The following is an 18,556-nucleotide window of genomic DNA, read 5'->3' as shown; positions in this document are numbered from 1 at the left end:
TTCCTATAGTTGCCAGGAGTCCAGAATAATTTGAAGGCGCAAAAACAAAACTTTCTTTGATCAGAGCCACATCTTATATCTTATAGCATAAGTAGGCAACCTTGGGCATTCCAAATTGGAAAAAAAAATCCCCATGTAGCAAACAGAATGGATTGTGGAAGTTATCTTTCAAAATATCTGGAGGGCACCAGATTACTTAAATGAGTTTCCATATATCAGTTCCTTCCCCCAGTCTAGTCATTATGGGGGCTTAACAGTATAAAAGTCCTTATTCCATCACCTTTGCAACAGTATATGAGCAAATGCATGAAAAATATATCTTCCTGGCATATAATATCAGAAAGATTGGGGAAGAACAATCAATATAAAATCAGGGAAATAAATCAGTATTATGCTGCTAAGAAACTTGCATTTCCACATCAGTGAAGAGCACAAAAAGTGTATTGTATGTCCATAATCATTGTCGTTGTTGCTGGTTTATGCTGTTGTTATATCTCAGATTTTCATTATAGAAGTTCATAATAGTTGTGAGAATGAGTAACAAAGGCATAATGGTCAAAATCCAATAAAATAGATGATTGGCTTTCTGGGATGGTGGCTTCAGAAGGATTAATGGACTACAGGACATTTGGGATATATTTTAAGGCACTACAAGAAAGCTTAGAAAATACTCAAGACACATCTTTCCCCAAGCTTTTGTCAATTAATTTTCAATTTTACTAATTATAATATTTGGGTTCTGTTTTTGGACTCATGTTTTGACTGTTATAAACTGCCCTGAGGCTTTATATAAGTAGAAAGTCAGGGGATAACTCCAATTAAACAAATAAATGAAAATTTTACAACAGCATTATAATGTAACATTGCTCACTATTTCATATTTATTCAATGAACTGTCATACAACATGAAATGGATCTAGAGTTAATGTAAAAGTGTAAGAAGGAATTATCAAAAGGTGATTAGTTGTTTTCATAGGTATCTGAGTTAAGAACCTAATGCCACAGGCTGGTATTATGGGACAGTTGTCAGTGAACAAAGTTGTTAAAAGAACACACCATGGTATAGTACAGCTATTGAGATCTAGTGCTTGCTGGATACTAAAACCTAGTTATCTGTGTCTCAGTAGAGTGTTGTTCCAGAGGAATACTATACTGAGACTCCAGATGCATTTGAAAGGAAATAGAATAGCAGTCAGTCTAAGAACGCACATCCAACTGCTAAAGGGAAGAAGCCACCATTACTGAGACCCATCCATGAGCACTGAAAGCCAAGCTGGATCTGCTACTGGCCGTAAGATGCAGTGCTGACAACGAATGTAAGGGAAAGGAGAGGGGAAGGAGAAGAAATCTGTTTTTTCCAGAACATTTTGTTCATTGCCCTGAATGTGATTGTTGGAAACATAGATGCCTAGGTATTCAAGGTACCTAGGCATCCTATCCAGATGGTGACCATATCCGAGTCCATGAGGTTGGGCTGTAAAGCATTACCTCTGACTATCTTTTCTTAATGCAAAATTAACAACACCAGTCCTATTAACAATTTACAATTTATTTCACTGAGTTCAATGAGTAAATTGATAGAAGGATAATACCACTTTACTCATGGAACTCAGTGAGACTTCTTTCCACCAAATAAACATATTCCAGGTTGCTTTATCATGCACACGCAGGAATAATTTTTACAGTAGTTAATGGATTTACTTCTGAGTAAACACACAGGACTCTGATGCAGAATCTTCGTGGTGCCTTATCTGTCCAGTTAAATGATACATGACATGAGAAGAGTTGCTTATAATTAACATCTGGGGCTTGCAGTTAAAATTATAGGAAGATATTTTTATTCTCCCATGTAACAGGAGCATTATTAACAAGACGCAGTGAGTCTTAGGAGGAGAAAACTACCAGGATTTGCTAATGGAGGTCATTCAGTAGCTAACGTCAGCTTTTTGCTAATATTATACCATGAATAATATTATACCAGTGTCTGGTCTTCTTGGGGTGAAAAGCAGCATTTGAATTATCCAAACTAGTTTACTTTGGTAACAGCTAAAGAGTTCCAAACATTGCTGTTCAGGAATGCATTGTTCCCCCCAACATTATCTGCAGCACATTAATTCAGTTTCTTTAGCAAGATGGTAAATGAACATCTGTAAGCTCATTAGGACTTTAATAAAATGGTTTCGCTCTCAGAATGCTTTTAATTGGGAGGTGGGGAGAGAGAACTGGTTTGGGCCAATAGTATATTCAAAGGCATCAAGCTGGGGAAAGTTGTATTTCCTAAGTATTGGAACTACTTAATGTTTTTTTCCTTTGCTAATAAAATATTAATCGTTACAGGTTAACAAAAAAAGAGGTATCAAGTTCTGTACTGCATAACTCCTAACAAAAGCCACATGACTTGAAATTAACAGAGTATCATTATAAAGACCATATATGGTAATAAATTTTAAAAGAGAGAAATGAAAAAAAAATGCCTGGACATTTGTTGGACATACCAACGCAAGGAAATTTGACTGGGTTGCTTGAAAAACGTTCCCTTCCATTGAAAGGGTATCAACAAAAGTAGACTTTTGTTTTAATACTGTCTAGGTGGTGGCATCTGGCCAATCTATTGGATTGGTTAAAACTTGGATGGAAGTCCACCAAGGAATACTAGGGCTGTAAACAAGAATGAAAAATAAAGTAAGTTCTTGGAAGAAGGCAGTAGCAAAACACTTCAGTATTGTTGTCAAGAAAACTCATAAGTCCATGTAGTCACCAGGAGCTGAGATCCACTCAAGGCTGTCCTTACCAGCCCTTCTCAAAAGCTTCAGGGGTGCCCTCCTTTTGCAACCAGAGCACAATTTTAGAGGACAAGACAGACAAGTGAAAATACCCGCTTCCAGCAGTTAAGTACAGAGTTTTAATATTTTAGTAGTAGTGGTAGTAGTAGTAGCTTAGTAGTAGTTTGATTGGGAACAGACTGGGATAGTAAGGTTTGACTGGGAACAGATGTTTAGTACTGATGCTTGACTGGGAAGAGTGCCACCAGTAACCATTTGCTGCTATTGTGCAGCATTCTTCTCTACTATCATAGAACAGCTTATATAAGATCACAAATCTCCAAGCCCCTTCCCTTAAATATTCCCATCCTGGAAGTACGTCTTTTCCATTGCAGCCCCTGCCCTATGGAACACCCACTTGAGATCTGACAGCCCTCCCCCCTCTTAACTTTCTGGAAAGCCATGAAGAGCTGCTTTGGGATAGGTTGAAGCCGGAGTTGGAAGAGAATGTTGTGGGTTGCACCAGAGAAGTGCAGTTGTGATGCCAGGTTTTTCTGTTTTGGGCTTTTATTATTCTTTTGTTTTATGGTTGTATATATTGTTTTCATTAGTTGTAATCCACTCAGAGTTGGTTATAAGATGGGTGGTTATACAAATGTTTTAAATAAATAAATTTTTCACAACCCACCCCTCAAAAAGATGATCGCCCATTCATATCCTAGAATCAGCGAAGTATTATTTTAAAATGTTTTAAGTTCTCATCCCAGATAGTCATGATGATAGAACTGAATGTAGTTGCAACTGTGGACAACAGAACCTGAGTGTAAGGATGCTGGATAAAAGCTCCACAGAAGTAGTTCTGCCAGGCTTAAGCTGATAAGTTCTACAGTCAAAATGGGAAGTTGGGTTGGACAACTAGACTATGTTACCCAAACTTGCTCCAACTTCATTACCCTGCATGAAGCTTGGTTTTATACAGAGCATACTTGAATGCTCTGACTTCTCTTCCACGGGAATGATTGTCTTGGCTGTATTTTTTTCTCCTCTTCTGGGGCCACTATTTCTCAGGCAACCAAAGAACATCCTTTTTTTTTTCTGAGTTTTGAGTTCTATCTTCCCATTCCTTCAGCCCTCTGCTTCCACACACTACTAGACAAATATTAATGTTTCCCATTTCTATCATTCTATACAAATGATAACAATAACCTTCTATAATAATCTGAACTATTAGCACTAATATCAGTAGAAGAGATACCCAGAATCACGGACCTCATCAACCTCAGCCTCACTACCTATTTTCAGTTTGATGGACAAATATACCAACAAATCAGAGGCACACCCATGGGATCACCACTGTCAGGACTCATAGCAGAGATTGTAATGTAAAGCCTATAAACTATAGCACTTCCACACATACAGCCTAAAATATGGATCTGGTATGTAGATGACACCTTTGTTATAATAAAAAAGGAACAACTAGAGAAGACACATGAAACTATCAACAACATCTTCAAAGGAATAAAATTCACCAGAGAAGAAGAAAACAACAACACACTACCCTTCCTGAATATCCTCATCAGCAGAGGAAACAACAGCAAATTAGAAACTCAAGTCTATCGGAAGACAACCCACACTAACCAAGTACTCCATTACCAAAGTAACAACCCAACCTCCCACAAGAGGAGCTGTGAAAGAACATTATTCAAATGAACACAAACACACTGCAGCAACCCAGAACAGCAGAAAAAGGAAACTGACCACCTGTACATCTTCCAACAAAATGAATATCCATGCAACTTTATCAAAAAGTGCCTGACCACTCAGCCTACTACAACACAACGAACACAAGCTATGAAAAGGATAACACTGCTATACATCAGAAACATCTCAGAAACTACCAATGGACTATTACAACCACATGGCATCTCCGTAGCACGCAAACCAACTAAAGCCCTCCAAAACATCTTAAGCAAACCAAAAGACCCAGTAGCCCAAGAAAAAACAGGTGTCATCTACAACATACAGTGTAAGGACCACAACAACCACTATGTAGGACAGACAGGCAGAAGGCTAGCAGAGTGCATCCATGAACACCAACTAGCAGTCAGAAGACACAATGAAAACTCCTTAATCTCACAACACATGGACAGACTTAACCGTAGTTTCAACTGGGAAACTGTCAGCATCTTAGACCAAGCTAAATCCAAAAATGCAAGGGAATTCCTGGAAGCTTGGTATTCAGACAAGGTAGCCATCAACAGGAGCATAGAGATAAACATCTACACACTATTCAAAAGAGACAATAGAAAGGAAAACAAAAGACCAGAACATCTCCTCACCAGCAATCACCACCCAGATAAGCAGAGATTAACATCAAGATTACCACCAGACATACAAGCAGTAAACAATACCTTAATCAAGGAACTGGGGGGGGGGAATAGAACAAAACAAAACCCACACCCCCACACCCACCAACACTGGCAGGGCATGCCACAATATATAAACAGAGAGCAAACCCCATCCCATTCTAGCACTGAAGATGTTACCTAGCCGGGTAATGAAACGTTTGCAAGAAAATAGCCAAGCTCAGAGAACTCCAAGGACTCCATAGCACTAATATATTGGCCAATATGAGAGTTGTCAAACTAAACAAGCTATTTTTTTCACATCGGTAACTGGTTAGCCTACATGCCTGTTAAAAAATAAAGTCTCTAGCTTTGGGCTTGAATTATTATGTGATCATTTCTCTACTTCAGAAAAATTATTCCCCGCTTCATTGACAAACAGCATATAAATCTGCTACATGCATAGCACACTTCTGTAATAGGCCTGTCTGTAATAGTATCTGTCTTGATATGTTTGCATGCAGAATGCATGGTAACACAGTAGTTTGAAGATACTGTAGAATGATATATCTGAATATTCTCCCAGTGAAAAGCTGATAAAGCAATTCACTAATATCAGAATGGCAACTTTAACTCTAATTTAGAATGTTACTTTATTCCAAGATAGAAGTTTTTAAAAACAGGGGCACCCTTGAGAAATATTATGTTCACTCTTTCACTCAGAAATATACAGCCTGCTATTTTGCTGTGGACACCAACTTCTCCCAAAATCCAATTTGGCAGCAATTCTAGGAACTGTTTTCCCAACTAATCCTCTCTAAATCCTTATATAACTAAAACACCACCATTCATTTACACAGGAAGAAGAATCAGGTGACTTAAGAAAACTCCAAGTTTTGCCAAGAGAGAGGAAAACAGGTAGAGGAGCAGAATTAATGGAAGGAAAACAAAACATTGTGTAATTTGCTGCATAATTTATCATATTTGTATGTTGCCAGTTTCATTCAACTCATGGCAGCTTAATGAAGTCCTTGGCCGTCTGTACGGAAAACACAATGAGAGAATATGTAATTGAATGAAATACCCTAGTAATGAAGCTGGCTGGCTACTATCCCAACAGACAGAAACCCTGAGCTTTCTAACCATGCATCTGAGGTCCCACGTGATGAACATTTGGACTGAGCAATTTGTGATCCCTGAATGTATCCAGCCCCTGAACTTTTTTCTATAACTCTTAGAGACCCCGCCATCAGCTGTAAATCAATAAGACGCTTTCTGGAAACACTGCAGGGTAACCTAAAATAAGTTTAAGTAAAGATACCTCAAGTCTTGGGCTCCATTTCTTGGCAATGGCATAGAAGCAGTTTGCTGATTGCATTCTTCCAGGTTTCTTATGTTTACTTCCCAGTTAACCCTATAGCTATGAGAATTCCTAGTAGTCTCCTATCCAAATACTAAGGAGGTCCAGCCCTGTTTAGCTTCTGAGCCTAGACAACATTGGTCATCTGCTGAGAGTAAATAAGCTTATTCTATTTTTTTTTTTAAAGGAAGCTATCCTCCCAAAAAAGGGGAAAAATCTCAGCATTGCCACATAGCCCCTGAGTTGCATCCACTCTACCCTAAAAAGACACAGACTTACTGCTAGAAAATCTGATACAAATGCTTCCCAGATGGTAATTCCTGGGCTAAAGCCACTTTAAAAACCTAACATTCTTAGACACAAATTATTATTATTTATTTATTTATTTAATTAATATGGATGGCTCCCCATCTCACCAAGTGACTCTGGGTGGTGCACAAAATTAAAAAAAAACACAATTAAAATAATACAAAAATTAAAATACATAGCAGCCAAGAATAAACCATCCATCATCATCCCGAAATTGACCATTAATTAATTAAGTAATTAACTCAAATGATTGAAGAAACAACAAACAGAAAGCCTAGCTTGGAAATGGGCTCTAAGATCTATGCAACTGGAAAAAAAATGTTTTGAAGGTTCGCATATTTAAAGAAAGGCGTGTGGTGTGTGTGCTTGAAGAACTACAAATAAGTGCCACAAAGTGCTATTTAAATATAGATTCCTAGAGCTGCTGCTTTACTCAATAACCAGCTCACAGCTGCAAAAGACAAGGGACAGGACAGCTGTTCCTTAGTCTGTAATACAGTTACTTCTCAGTTTCCAATGCTACCACTTTGATTTTGGACAAGTGCTCTTTAACAGCCTTGATTCAAAGCTAGCATAGGAAAGTGATGGAATTAAATCCTTGTGATGGAATTCTCTCCTGGGAGAAGTTTCTACAACGTCCAAGGGGCCAAGAATAGTACATTTTAGATAGATAAGCCTGTGATTCTTCTAAAAATCCAGGGTAGATACTTTTGCACAAGGAGTTCCCAGCACTATTAGGCCCATGGAAGATTGTGTCCAACTCTGGATACCGCAGTTCAAAAATGACTAAAAGAACTGGGTATCAAAGTCTAGATTCAAGAAATGTGCAATTTACCCATTTTTTAAAAGGATTTTTTTCCTCCTAATAAAAAAAGGCCACAAGACATTTCCTTTTAGTATAGGTTCCATACTATTTTTACAAGAAGACACCCTTATTTTTATGCACAGTTTGATACATTATTACATGATTAAATGAAAATGTGATACTGTATATTGAGGTGATGTGTATTAATTTAATAACTCTTTTCAGGGAGGGGGTTTTATTTTTTAAATGTGGTTTGCTTTGCTATTTTACAATTTTACAATTTCATGATGAATTTCTGTTTTTCTTTTAAATTAAAAAAAACATTTAAAGCAGTTAGTAATGATATGCTTAGCTTGTTGAAAAGACCATTGGAGGAGATATGATAGTCTTCATCTGAAAGATTTTTGCATAGAAGGGGGTGGACCTATTCTCTATTGCTCCAGAGGGCGAGACTAGAATCAATGGGTTAGAAGTACAAAGAAGGAGGTTCCGGATAGACATCAGAAGGAAATTACAGACTCTACTAGCTGTCAGACAGTGGACCAGGCTGCCACATGAAGTGATGAGTTTTCCAACCACTGGAGACCTTCAAATAAAGGCTGCAGCCAAAGAGGATCTAGTGGATCCTGCACTGAGCAGAAGGTTGGACTAGGTGATCTTCCAACCCTATAATACTATGAAATATATTGTTGTGCATTTATTCCACCTTTTCCTGGCAAGAAAAAATATATGACAAGCAAACACAGGAAGGGTATAAATGAAAGACAACAACTTGGCTCTCCTGTAAAATCCAGTGAATGAAATAGGGTGATTCCATAACTAAAACCATGTCAACAAGCATCCGGTATTTCTCCTTGACCCCCATACATCTGTGCAAATGTTTAGACTCCTTATTTTTATATTTTTAAATGTATATTTTTAGTTTCTTAAATATTAATTTTTAGTCTCTTGAGTCCGGGATCTGGCCTTTTTTCAATGCAGTGTAAAGTACCTTCTGCACCTATGCCACTATGTAAATGACAGGAATTTACTTAGAATAGATGCAGTTTTGCAAATCAATATCCCCCCTCCCCCTGCTTTTCTTCTACTAAACTCACAAACAAGACTTACTCATTATTACTACATTTCAAAGCCACTATTTACTTGATGGTAGAAAACAACCAAAGGTTGCAAAAGTTCCCATCAATAATATCTCTTTGGAAACATGTTGATTAAAATTGGTTAGTTATCTACATCCTCAAGGTCATAATGATGCCAGCATAACAAAAAGGAAACCATGAAAGATATAATGAACCCAATACTACATCCTTTGTTCAAGCCGACTGTCCTAAGAGTTGCTATGAATTCTTTGCAAACCTACAGCTAAAAACAAACTTAGCTGCAATGAGCATCAAAGAAGTCTTCTGTTTGATAGCTGTTTCCTGAGAGAACATAAAATGAAATACCCTTACCCTGTTGTCCTCTTCTATCTCCCAATCGCTGGAGAACATTACAGAGTGCAGCCCTTGACTGCAGTTGGAAAATTGGAAGAGGCTGGAAAACATCCGTCTGTTTTCCTGCGTATCAGGAAATATTGCATCCTGAAAATTTACTCCGTGTGGAAGGAGATTATAATTTTCATCCATTCTGTAAAAGGAGAGGCAGGATCAAGGTTAAAGGCATTATAGATTAGTCTGGGAAGCTGAAAAAATATTCTGGAAGGAGGCAGTGGCAAACCACTTCTATACGAGGGCTGAAAAAAGCTACATGGTTGTGGCCATGAAGTCATCAGGACTTGAACTTAACTTGAGGAAGACTTTTGTAGCTTCCTCAGGTCTCAACAATTGCTGACCCCAGCTGATCAAGAAAAAGTAAGCAAGGTCAGACCTTCTCAATACTGTATTTGGATGGAAGACTGTAGCTAGAATGTCAAGAAGATCACAGAACAAGGCAGCAGCAAGCCAATTCTATATGGTTGCAAATCTCTCTCTCTCTCTCTCTCCCTCTCCCTGTCTGTCTCTACCTCTATCTAAGTCTGTCTGTCTGTCTGTCTGTCTGTCTATCTATCTATCTATCTATCTATCTATCTATCTATCTATCTATCTATCTATCTATCTATCTGCCTGTCTGCCTGTCTCTCTCTCTCTCTCTCTTTCTATCTACCTGTGTGTCTGTCTCTATTTGTCTGTCTGTCTGTCTGTCTGTCTGTCTCTGTCTCTGTCTCTGTCTCTGTCTCTGTCTCTGTCTCTGTCTCTGTCTGTCTGTCTGTCTGTCTGTCTGTCTGTCTATCTATCTTAGGAGACCAAGAGTTCAATTCATCTTGAGGAAGATTTTACTTTCCTTTTAACTTGCAATTTATTTGCATGGAGTGTAATGAGAGCTAATTCTCAAATCACCATCCTTCATCTGGATGCACATTGTGGTAGACACACTAATAATTGCTGTAACCATGAAAATGAGGTTATTCTACATCCCACAGAGTTATCTCGCTTAAGTAGTGCAATGTCTGAAGGGGAATAAATCAGTTCTTTATTTTGCATGTTATTTATTGCTAAATTGATCCCACAACTGTGTAAGGATCACCTGACCTCCTTGATGGCCAAATCTCAAACTCAGAAATTAGTCTGACCCATCTTATATTACCTAGGTGGGGGTGGGGAACACTTTTCCTGATGTGTTTCTATTTCCAGAGCATCATTTGAGAAAATCACAGCTCCAACATTTTCCTATCTAACAAGGGAAATCACACAAACCCTAATGGATTTATGACTTCTTTTTCGTCAGAATGGGACAACCTTTTCAGAAACTTTAGATAATAAGATGGGATGAAACCTGAAGGGGTTTTCATGTTACACAGTCTTGATCAGGCCAAGCAACTTCCACAGTGAGTAGGCATCCTCAGGTGCCACCCATGATTAAAAAGGGTGGGCCTCATTTGCATGGTGGTAGCCACCATATTGACTTTTTTTAAAAACCCCTCTGCAGATGTCTCTGTCCACAGTGGTCAGTTTCAGTAATCTTTTGTCAGTGCGATTTGATTGAGATCATACACTTCAATCATCATCAATCTCTCTGGTGACACTGTCTGATATATACTCATCTATTGGGGGGGGGGACAAACTGGGACTTCAGAGGAGGAAAGTCTAAAGGTGTAAAGGAATTTAGAACTGACTTTAGGGAAGCAAGCCATTGGAGAAGTGATTACATAGTTCAGGCTAGAAGGAAGTGCAAGAAAGAAACTCAAGATAACCCAACCTTGATTTTGCTCAGTATAAGACAGGACAAAAAGAAACTTGGACAGGCTTTCAAGATACTCTTATTATATTCTACAACAATAAAGTAGCACTCCTGGAATCCCTGTCTATTTCTTGACCTGCCCCATCTCCGAGGGCTCACCAAAGGTCTGACCGGAAAAGCCACACAATGGTGTTTTCATTACAAATATTAACACAGTTAAAAAGAGCAGAAGCTAATAAGTAGTGGATTATTTCCAGGAGGGATAAGTGAATGAATGGGTACAATTTTTAAAAATAGTCTTTGAACAAAATAGTGAAGTATGTTGTGAAAGGGAGGGAGGGAGGGAGGGAGGGAAGGAGAGGATGCAAAAGGAAAGGCATGGAATGGAATGAACAGAGTAACCAAAGGAAGACCAAGCAAAAAAAATGGGAATGAGGATGCTATTGTCACCATCACCCCACAGAAGAACCTGGGTGACAGTGAGGAGTGATTGCAGAAACAGAAAATTCTCATGGACCTCACTGCCTCACCCACAATCTTGCTGCCCATCCAAAAGACTGTGATTAGAGCAACTGATTACACAGGCTACTCTGAGATGAAGATGGAGCTACTAATTCCTTAGTTTGGTACTTCCCTCCTCTCCATCAAGACATTATGTGAACAAGGGCCAAAAGCTCTTCCTTTAGGTTCCTATTCAGTGTGCACAGCACCCAAACTGCTTAGCAGAGACAAAGTTATGAATCCAGAATGAAATCCAAGACTTCGGTTCCTCCACAAGTGAGTTAAAGACCCTTCTGAATCACCCGGAAACCCTGTTCTAATATATATATGGAAGGAGAAGACAGTCCCTGCCAGGAACTCACGAACACATTGATACATATAAAAGCAAAAAGAATGGATGTGAAAGATAAAAGCACTCAAGTAGCTGCTTATTCTCTACCCACTGGATGGGGTCAGATTTGCCTTCTCTTTGCATGAAGATCTTCCTGAGAAAAAGGAGATGCAACTTCTCTTTAACTAATGGACTGGTCAGAGTATTCACCCCTTCTGGACCCCTCCTGGAATGGGAACTTTACTCACAGTCACTCTCATGCCTTGGACGTTTCTTGATTGGGCTACTGCAATGCCCTCTACATGGAGCTGCTCTTGAAGAGCATTCAGAAGCTATAGCTGGTCTAGAATTCAGCAACTTGAATAACTACAGGCATACCTTGATGTGCCCATATAACATTATTGTCTCAAGAGCTGCACTGATTACCAATTGGTGTCTGGGTGCAATCCAAGGTGCTGATTGTCACTTTTAAAGTCCTTCATGGTTCAGGGCTAGGATATATGTGGGAACAATAACATCTGCCTGGCCAATAACAAGGGTAGGTTGGACTCTCACGTTATCTCTCTCATTCAAGGACTGCCACCTCAGGACCGTGGAAGTGTGCCCTTTCAATTACAGTAACCCTTTGGAATAATTACTCCTTTGGAATAATACCCCTCCCCCAACATCCAACCCACTTGAGGCACAAATGACCAGACTCAAATTATCCTACTTTGGACACATTAGGCAAAGACCCAGCTGTCTGGAGAAGGCTCTAATGCTGGGGAAGGTGGAAGGAAAGAGATGAAGAGGACGACCAGCTGCAAGGTGGAGGGACTCAGTTACAGTGGCAATGAGTGCACTGTTGGGAGACTTGAGAGAACAGGTTAGAGATAGATTGTATTGGAGAAAACCAATCTACATGGTGGTAAGAGGCAACAAGAAATTGATGGCACATAATCAGTCAATCAAGCAACATCCAAATGGCCCTTTCCCTTTTGGTTTTGAAAAAGCCTTTAAGGACTTGGTTGTTCTAATAGATCTTGGGCCTGGAATGATGTAATTAATTCCTGTAGCAAAGAAAGGGGGGCTACTTATATGCTCTGTACACTTATAAATAATCACATCAAACTAATAATACAGAGGAGAGGATAATCTAATCCCTACATGCTTCTTTGCACTCTATAAATTACTCCTAGTTTCTATCTAAGATGCTTCCAAGTAACTGGAAACCCCTTATGGACTTTTTGTGTAAAACAGAAAAAAATGAACTTATGTTCTATGGTTTTGATGATTAGACAGGATAGATTATAGAAAGAAGAGAGTCACAATGTAACTTTAGAGAAAAAGGTAAATCTACAATTGTACTTATAACTGCTGTAAAGAAGATCAGAAGCCACTTCTTTATAACTGTTTTCTTTCTTTTCTATTTTTCTTCTACCTTTTTTTCTTTTTTCTTTTTCTTTTTGCACTTTGGCTTTCTCTTTTATTTCTTCCTTTTTTGTTTTTCCTTCTTACTTCTATTTTAGTTTGTATTAATTTTTACTCTTGTTTTTTAAATCTTTCAATGAAATTATACTAAGATGCTTCCAGGTGATGGGCTGCTAAACTTATCAGTGAAAACCTATTCTGTAGCCAATGTCATCTTCTCTTGTAAAAATTCCATGAATAATGCAGGGCAGTTATGTAAAAACAGGCTTTCACGGAGACATTCTTTTTCTCTGAGCCCCCTGAAACTAACTGGATGAGGGTCAATGTCCCTCAAGCAGTGTCCCTTGCATGTTTACAATCTGCATTGACTTTATGGATGGGTTGGCACATTGCCCTCTAAGACATGGTCTCCTTACGCTTGTTTGTTCAATAAACTAGGATGCACTGAAATTGCAACACTCTAACTGGGGAAACATGGCTTCCAGAACATAGAAGTTTGCCCAACACGATAAGCCAACACGATAAGCCAAAAGCAAGGAAACCACATGACGGATGATTTCATCTGGTCTGTCTGTGTTGGAGGCACTTCCCTCATTCCAAAGAGGGCCTGTCGATTTCATGGCTAAGTGTTGACAGGAGAGGAAGTCACAGTGCTGCCCATCATTGTTTCCTGCTGTAGCTCACTAGCTGCTTAAGTCGGACAAGAGGACAACATTCACTCTGTACTCACAGTTATGGCATAATATGGACACCTTATGCAAAGACCTAGCTCTCTTGAGAAGTCTAAAATGCTGGGAAAGGTGGAAGGAAAGAGATAAAGAGGACAACCAGCAGCAAGGTGGGTGGATAGACTACATTGTTGGAAGACCTGAAGGACCAGGTTAAGGATAGATCATCTTGGAGAAAAATCTATCTGTGTAGTTGTTAGAAGTCAACACCAACTGGGTGGCACAAAATCAATTAGGATTGGCAAATTTTTGGTCCTTCACGTTTTTGTTGAATTGCAACTTCCATCATCCCTAAACATTAGCAATTTTAACTGGGGCTAATGGGACCTGTAGATCAAAACCTCTAAAATTGACTATTTTAGGGTGCAGATGGGGAATTGCGAGACATGAACCCTTTGTTCCTCTGGAAGCATTCCATTGATTCAACAGCACTTGACTTTGATTTATGTTGTGTATTGGCTGGGATACTTATGAAATATTTCATTGCTAGCTGGATTATATGTAGCAAAGCAATATACATTTTTTAAAAATGCACTATGTTCTTTATTTCCACTATCCCACCATTCTCATATGCACATGTGATGAAAATCTCAGAAATTCCAGAGGTTCCACATGCTTACTAAGAGTTCTCCTTATCACTCTGCGTTGCTTTGCTGTAACTCTGTCATCCTCTAAGACAGTGTTTCTCAACCTCAGCAACTTTAAGATGTGTGGACTTCAGAGGTCCAGAGGTCCAGAGGTTGAGAAACACTGCTCTAGGATCTATAGCACACCTGTTTCTGGTAATCCAACTATATAATTTAAAACTCTAAAGCTGAGATGCCTTTTAATAAAAATTGTTAGTCAGAAAAGGTGCTACCAGACTCCTCCTGACTTTTTTCCCATATAAACTAACACAGCTCTCCTACAAATAAGACTGTGACAACTGCTGACTTTTCTTACATGCAAATATGGTCTTTTATCACACTGATTCTTAAAAAAGTGTGTTTGCTACCTCCTATCATCATCCAATGAAATGTGGCTAAATCAGATTTCATGCAAACATAAAAACAAAAAATATCTACAGAAACATTTACAAGACCGCCTCCAAGAAGATTAGTCTGCATCCAAGTTGCTTTTTAATGAGATGGGTGGTGACAAATTTGATATATAATTAAATAAAAATAAATAAGTAAATCTCTCTCCTTTTTTTCTTTGCTGCCTTTTTAAAGTAATCCTTTGCTGCAGAACAGGACATAGCCCATATAACTGTTTAGGAAAAGAGAAAATATGGACAAATGCAATGTAGCAGATTAAAAAAAACACTTGGCATCTATTCTCTGTTCTACACAAAAAGACAACATTCCCCTTTTCTTTGCAATCAGCCATGCCAGCTAAAATCTGGTTTTGAAACAGCTTATTTCAGGGAAATGTTGGTTTCTAAATTCCTGTTGGAAACAATTACATGATTAGTCCATTGTTGGCACCCACCCATTTGCTTCAAGAAGTTATCCCACCGTATTAAAATGCTACATCTGAACTGGCTTGCTGATAGCTCAAACAGGTGAAAAAGGCAGCTTGCAAAAAAAACACAGAGCTGGTTTTAAATATTCAGAATGCTAAAACCAGGGTACTTTAAAAAAACTTCTCGAGTTTGTAATAAAAACTTGCAAATAAAACCAGTTCTTGAGAGAAACCACCCATTTCTAAACTGTAATTTAAAATTTCCAGAATTACTTACAGCTTTAATAAATAAACCTCAATACAATTTTTAACACAATTATTTAGTTTTTTTAAAAAAAAATCTTTTAAAGGAATTGATACCATGACAGGTTCTATTTTGGTCAGACTTGTTCTGAAAAAAGGTGAAGACAAGCCCAATTTCTGGTGACTTCATGGAAACCTTTACCACTGCCCTCTTCTGGGTCTGTTTTTTTTTTCCTGGGATACCCTGGTGGTCTCCCAACCAAGTTCTAACCCTACTTAGATTTCAAACTCAGACAGGTCAGCCAGACTCTCTTCTGAAACTCTCTTTTCAAATAACAAGGAAAGTGTGGCCAGCAGAAAAACTCTCCCAGGTTCAAACATGTATGGTAAAGCCCCTCATTGGTTGTCACACAAAAGATCCGACTGAAGTGAAATGCTTAGCTTTTTTCTAATAATGTCTTTTGGGCAGCTGAAAAAACTTAACCTTTGGGGGAGTGAAATGGGGAAAAGATTTACAGCAGCCTTTCTCAGCTGACTGTTGTCCTTCAGATCTACTGGAATTACAATGCCCACAATGTGTAGCCTACATGCCTATGAAACTAACTGGAAGAATGCTGGTTTATATAGGATAGAAACAGTAAGGAGGCTCCATCTTCCAAATTTCAGTTTAGACAATCATAAACAGATGCAAAGTCAGAGAAGTACATTAGGCTGAGAAGGACAAAAGGATGTAGTTCAATGGGACAGTTCAGTCCAGCCCCAGTTTTTCAGCCTAACCTACTTCCTGAATAGACATAAGGATAAAAACCGTGGGGAATCCCTTCTGTATTATTTGGGGATTTGGAAATAGAAGTTGGGATGGAAATGTAATAATTAACAAAGGACTCATCAAGGGCAGATGGTATATTTTCTAGTTAAGTGAGAATTTGAACTAACATCACCTGAATCGTGCTCCGTCAGTCCTCTAACCCTAAATAGTATTAAAATCAACACACCCAATGTAGGGCAGTTGGCTGAGGTGATAGAATTAGGATCTCTCTCACATCAGATTACTGGTAGGTGCGTGCACTTGCTCTCTTTTTAAATCTTCCTTTATGTTGCATAAATATGTCTCTGCACACATCAGGAAGATAGTTTTCTGCCTGATGTGTCCTTTCAACTTTACAACATCTAAAGGGTTGTTTGCTTTGGAGAACATTCAGAAACATAATCCGGGCCCTGAAGTCTGAAATGCTACACACAGTGCAAAACTCCCAGTTTCTCATTTTAACTTTGGTGGGTTTCTCTCCCCCCATCACAAACTTGCTAAAGAGCCTTTAAGCAAAACATGACAGAGGTTTTTCTATAGCAACAGGGACATGGTCAAGGAAATTTGAAGCCATTTACAAACTGCACGCATCCTCGGTATGAAATCCGTGCAATGTTTTACTCTAGGCAACATTATCTAGGATGCTTTTGAAAGATGGGCAAGCTTGCCAGATGCACTCACCTGAGGAAAAAGAAGTAGGAATAATCTTGCATGACTGTGTGGGAATGGCAAGAGAAGTAGCCCAACCCCGTCAGGTTCAACCGGGATCCCGCTGGAACTTCTAACATGCTTCCCCAAGCTTGGTCACACAGCATCTCAATCTCGGCGGAGTAAAAGAGCCCTCCGTCCATGGCTTCATATTGCCACGGCAGATAGTTGTACATGCTGTACATATCCTGGTGCAGAGCTAAGACTTTGGCGTAGACAATGATTTCAGCCAGTTCTGCTCTGCAATTCTCACTGAGCGGCCTCCAATCAGATGGCAGCTGACAAGCCATGCCATGTCCCAGCTGATCTCCAAGGAACAGAAGACTTAGCAGCAAGCGGACTTGCTCCATGATGGATGCAGGCTGAAGTTCTGGATGCTCAAGTGTCCCTCCAGCTTTTTTTAAAGCACACGGACCTAAAGTGAGGATAAGTTTATGAAACAGGATCCCTGGGAAATGCACAAACTGATTGGCAAGGAGCTGAGGTTGAGAGCTGGCCAGTGGCTCTGATTTGAACCAATAGGGACACTGTCTCAAAGGGAGGGAGGAGCTGTAACAAGAGACAGGAGAAGTTCCCGTAGACATTTCTCAGCGGCGGTTGCAGCAGAAGGGGCTATGCCATGCGCCTGACTCTGGAGCAGAAGAGGGGGAACAGGGAAAGACAGAGGAGCAGAAGGGCACCAGGGCTGAAAATGGCTTGTTGCCTTTTGCTTTTCATCCTCGCTGTTTTTTGCAGCAGATTAAAACTACACAGATATTACAAGGATTCAGATAGATACATAGGAAAAGGAGGGGGGGGGGAAATCAGAAGAAAAGAAACATGAATGCCATGGAAAGACTGTTTCAACCAGTGTTTCTTGACCTTGGCAACTTGAAGATGTGTGGACTTGAACTCCCAGAACTCCCCAGCCATCCATGCTGGCTGGGGAATTCTGGGAGTTGAAGTCCACACATCTTCAAGTTGCCAAGGTCAAGAAACACTGGTTGAAACACTGAGAGTTCCAGACACTGCTTTAAGAAAATCAGAAGGAGTCTGGTAGCCTTTTTTCTGACTAACACATTTTATTAAAAGGCAAAAGTTGCAGCTCATGAAAGCTGATGTCTTTTAATAAAATTAGTTAGTTGGAAAAGGTGCTACCAGACTCCTCCTAACTTTTTGCTCTCCTAGACTAACACAGCTCACCTTCTACAGTGTTTTCAGAAAGGAAGAAGAGGATTAAGGAGCAGAGGGATGGAATGAAAATGGAGCAGTCATGCAACAAATTATCAGGCAAGATGGTACCAAAACACGTCTGAAAGTTGAAGGTCTGTGGTGCACCCCATGCTTTCAGCCTAGAAGGGCATCATTTCCTAAAAGGTCTACTGGAAATGGAGAGTATGAGATTAATTAAGCAAGCAGGATTAATTAAGAGCAGAGGACTAAATGAACTCTGACATTTTGCTACCTTCCCTGACCAAAGTTGAGATGTGTGGCACCAAAAGTAGGGTGAGATATTTGAGCACACAAGGCAAAAAAGGACATCTGTGTGGTTGAACCTCCTTTCTGTACTCCCTTCTTATACTTTCTAGTCATACTTTATTTTAATGT

General features: G+C 39.3%; 1 protein-coding gene across 1 annotated transcript in view; it reads right to left on the bottom strand.

The window, feature by feature from the left end:
• Positions 1 to 17,400, bottom strand: part of CCDC3 (coiled-coil domain containing 3) — a 58,815-nt gene extending 41,415 nt beyond the window's left edge. The window contains exons 1-2 of the mRNA XM_007436566.3: positions 16,943 to 17,400; positions 9,033 to 9,207 (exon numbers count right to left, since the gene is read on the bottom strand). Of these exons, the coding sequence (XP_007436628.1) occupies positions 9,033 to 9,207; positions 16,943 to 17,319 (552 nt within the window). The 5' untranslated portion in view covers positions 17,320 to 17,400. The remainder of the gene's footprint in view (positions 1 to 9,032; positions 9,208 to 16,942) is intronic.
• Positions 17,401 to 18,556: the final 1,156 nt, after the last annotated feature.

This window comes from Python bivittatus, unplaced genomic scaffold (genome assembly GCF_059951505.1).
Source record: "Python bivittatus isolate LINGU-HERP-01145 unplaced genomic scaffold, Pbiv_v1 ctg000120_np1212, whole genome shotgun sequence".
NCBI lineage: Eukaryota > Metazoa > Chordata > Lepidosauria > Squamata > Pythonidae > Python > Python bivittatus.
This window is presented reverse-complemented; position numbering and strand designations above follow the sequence as displayed.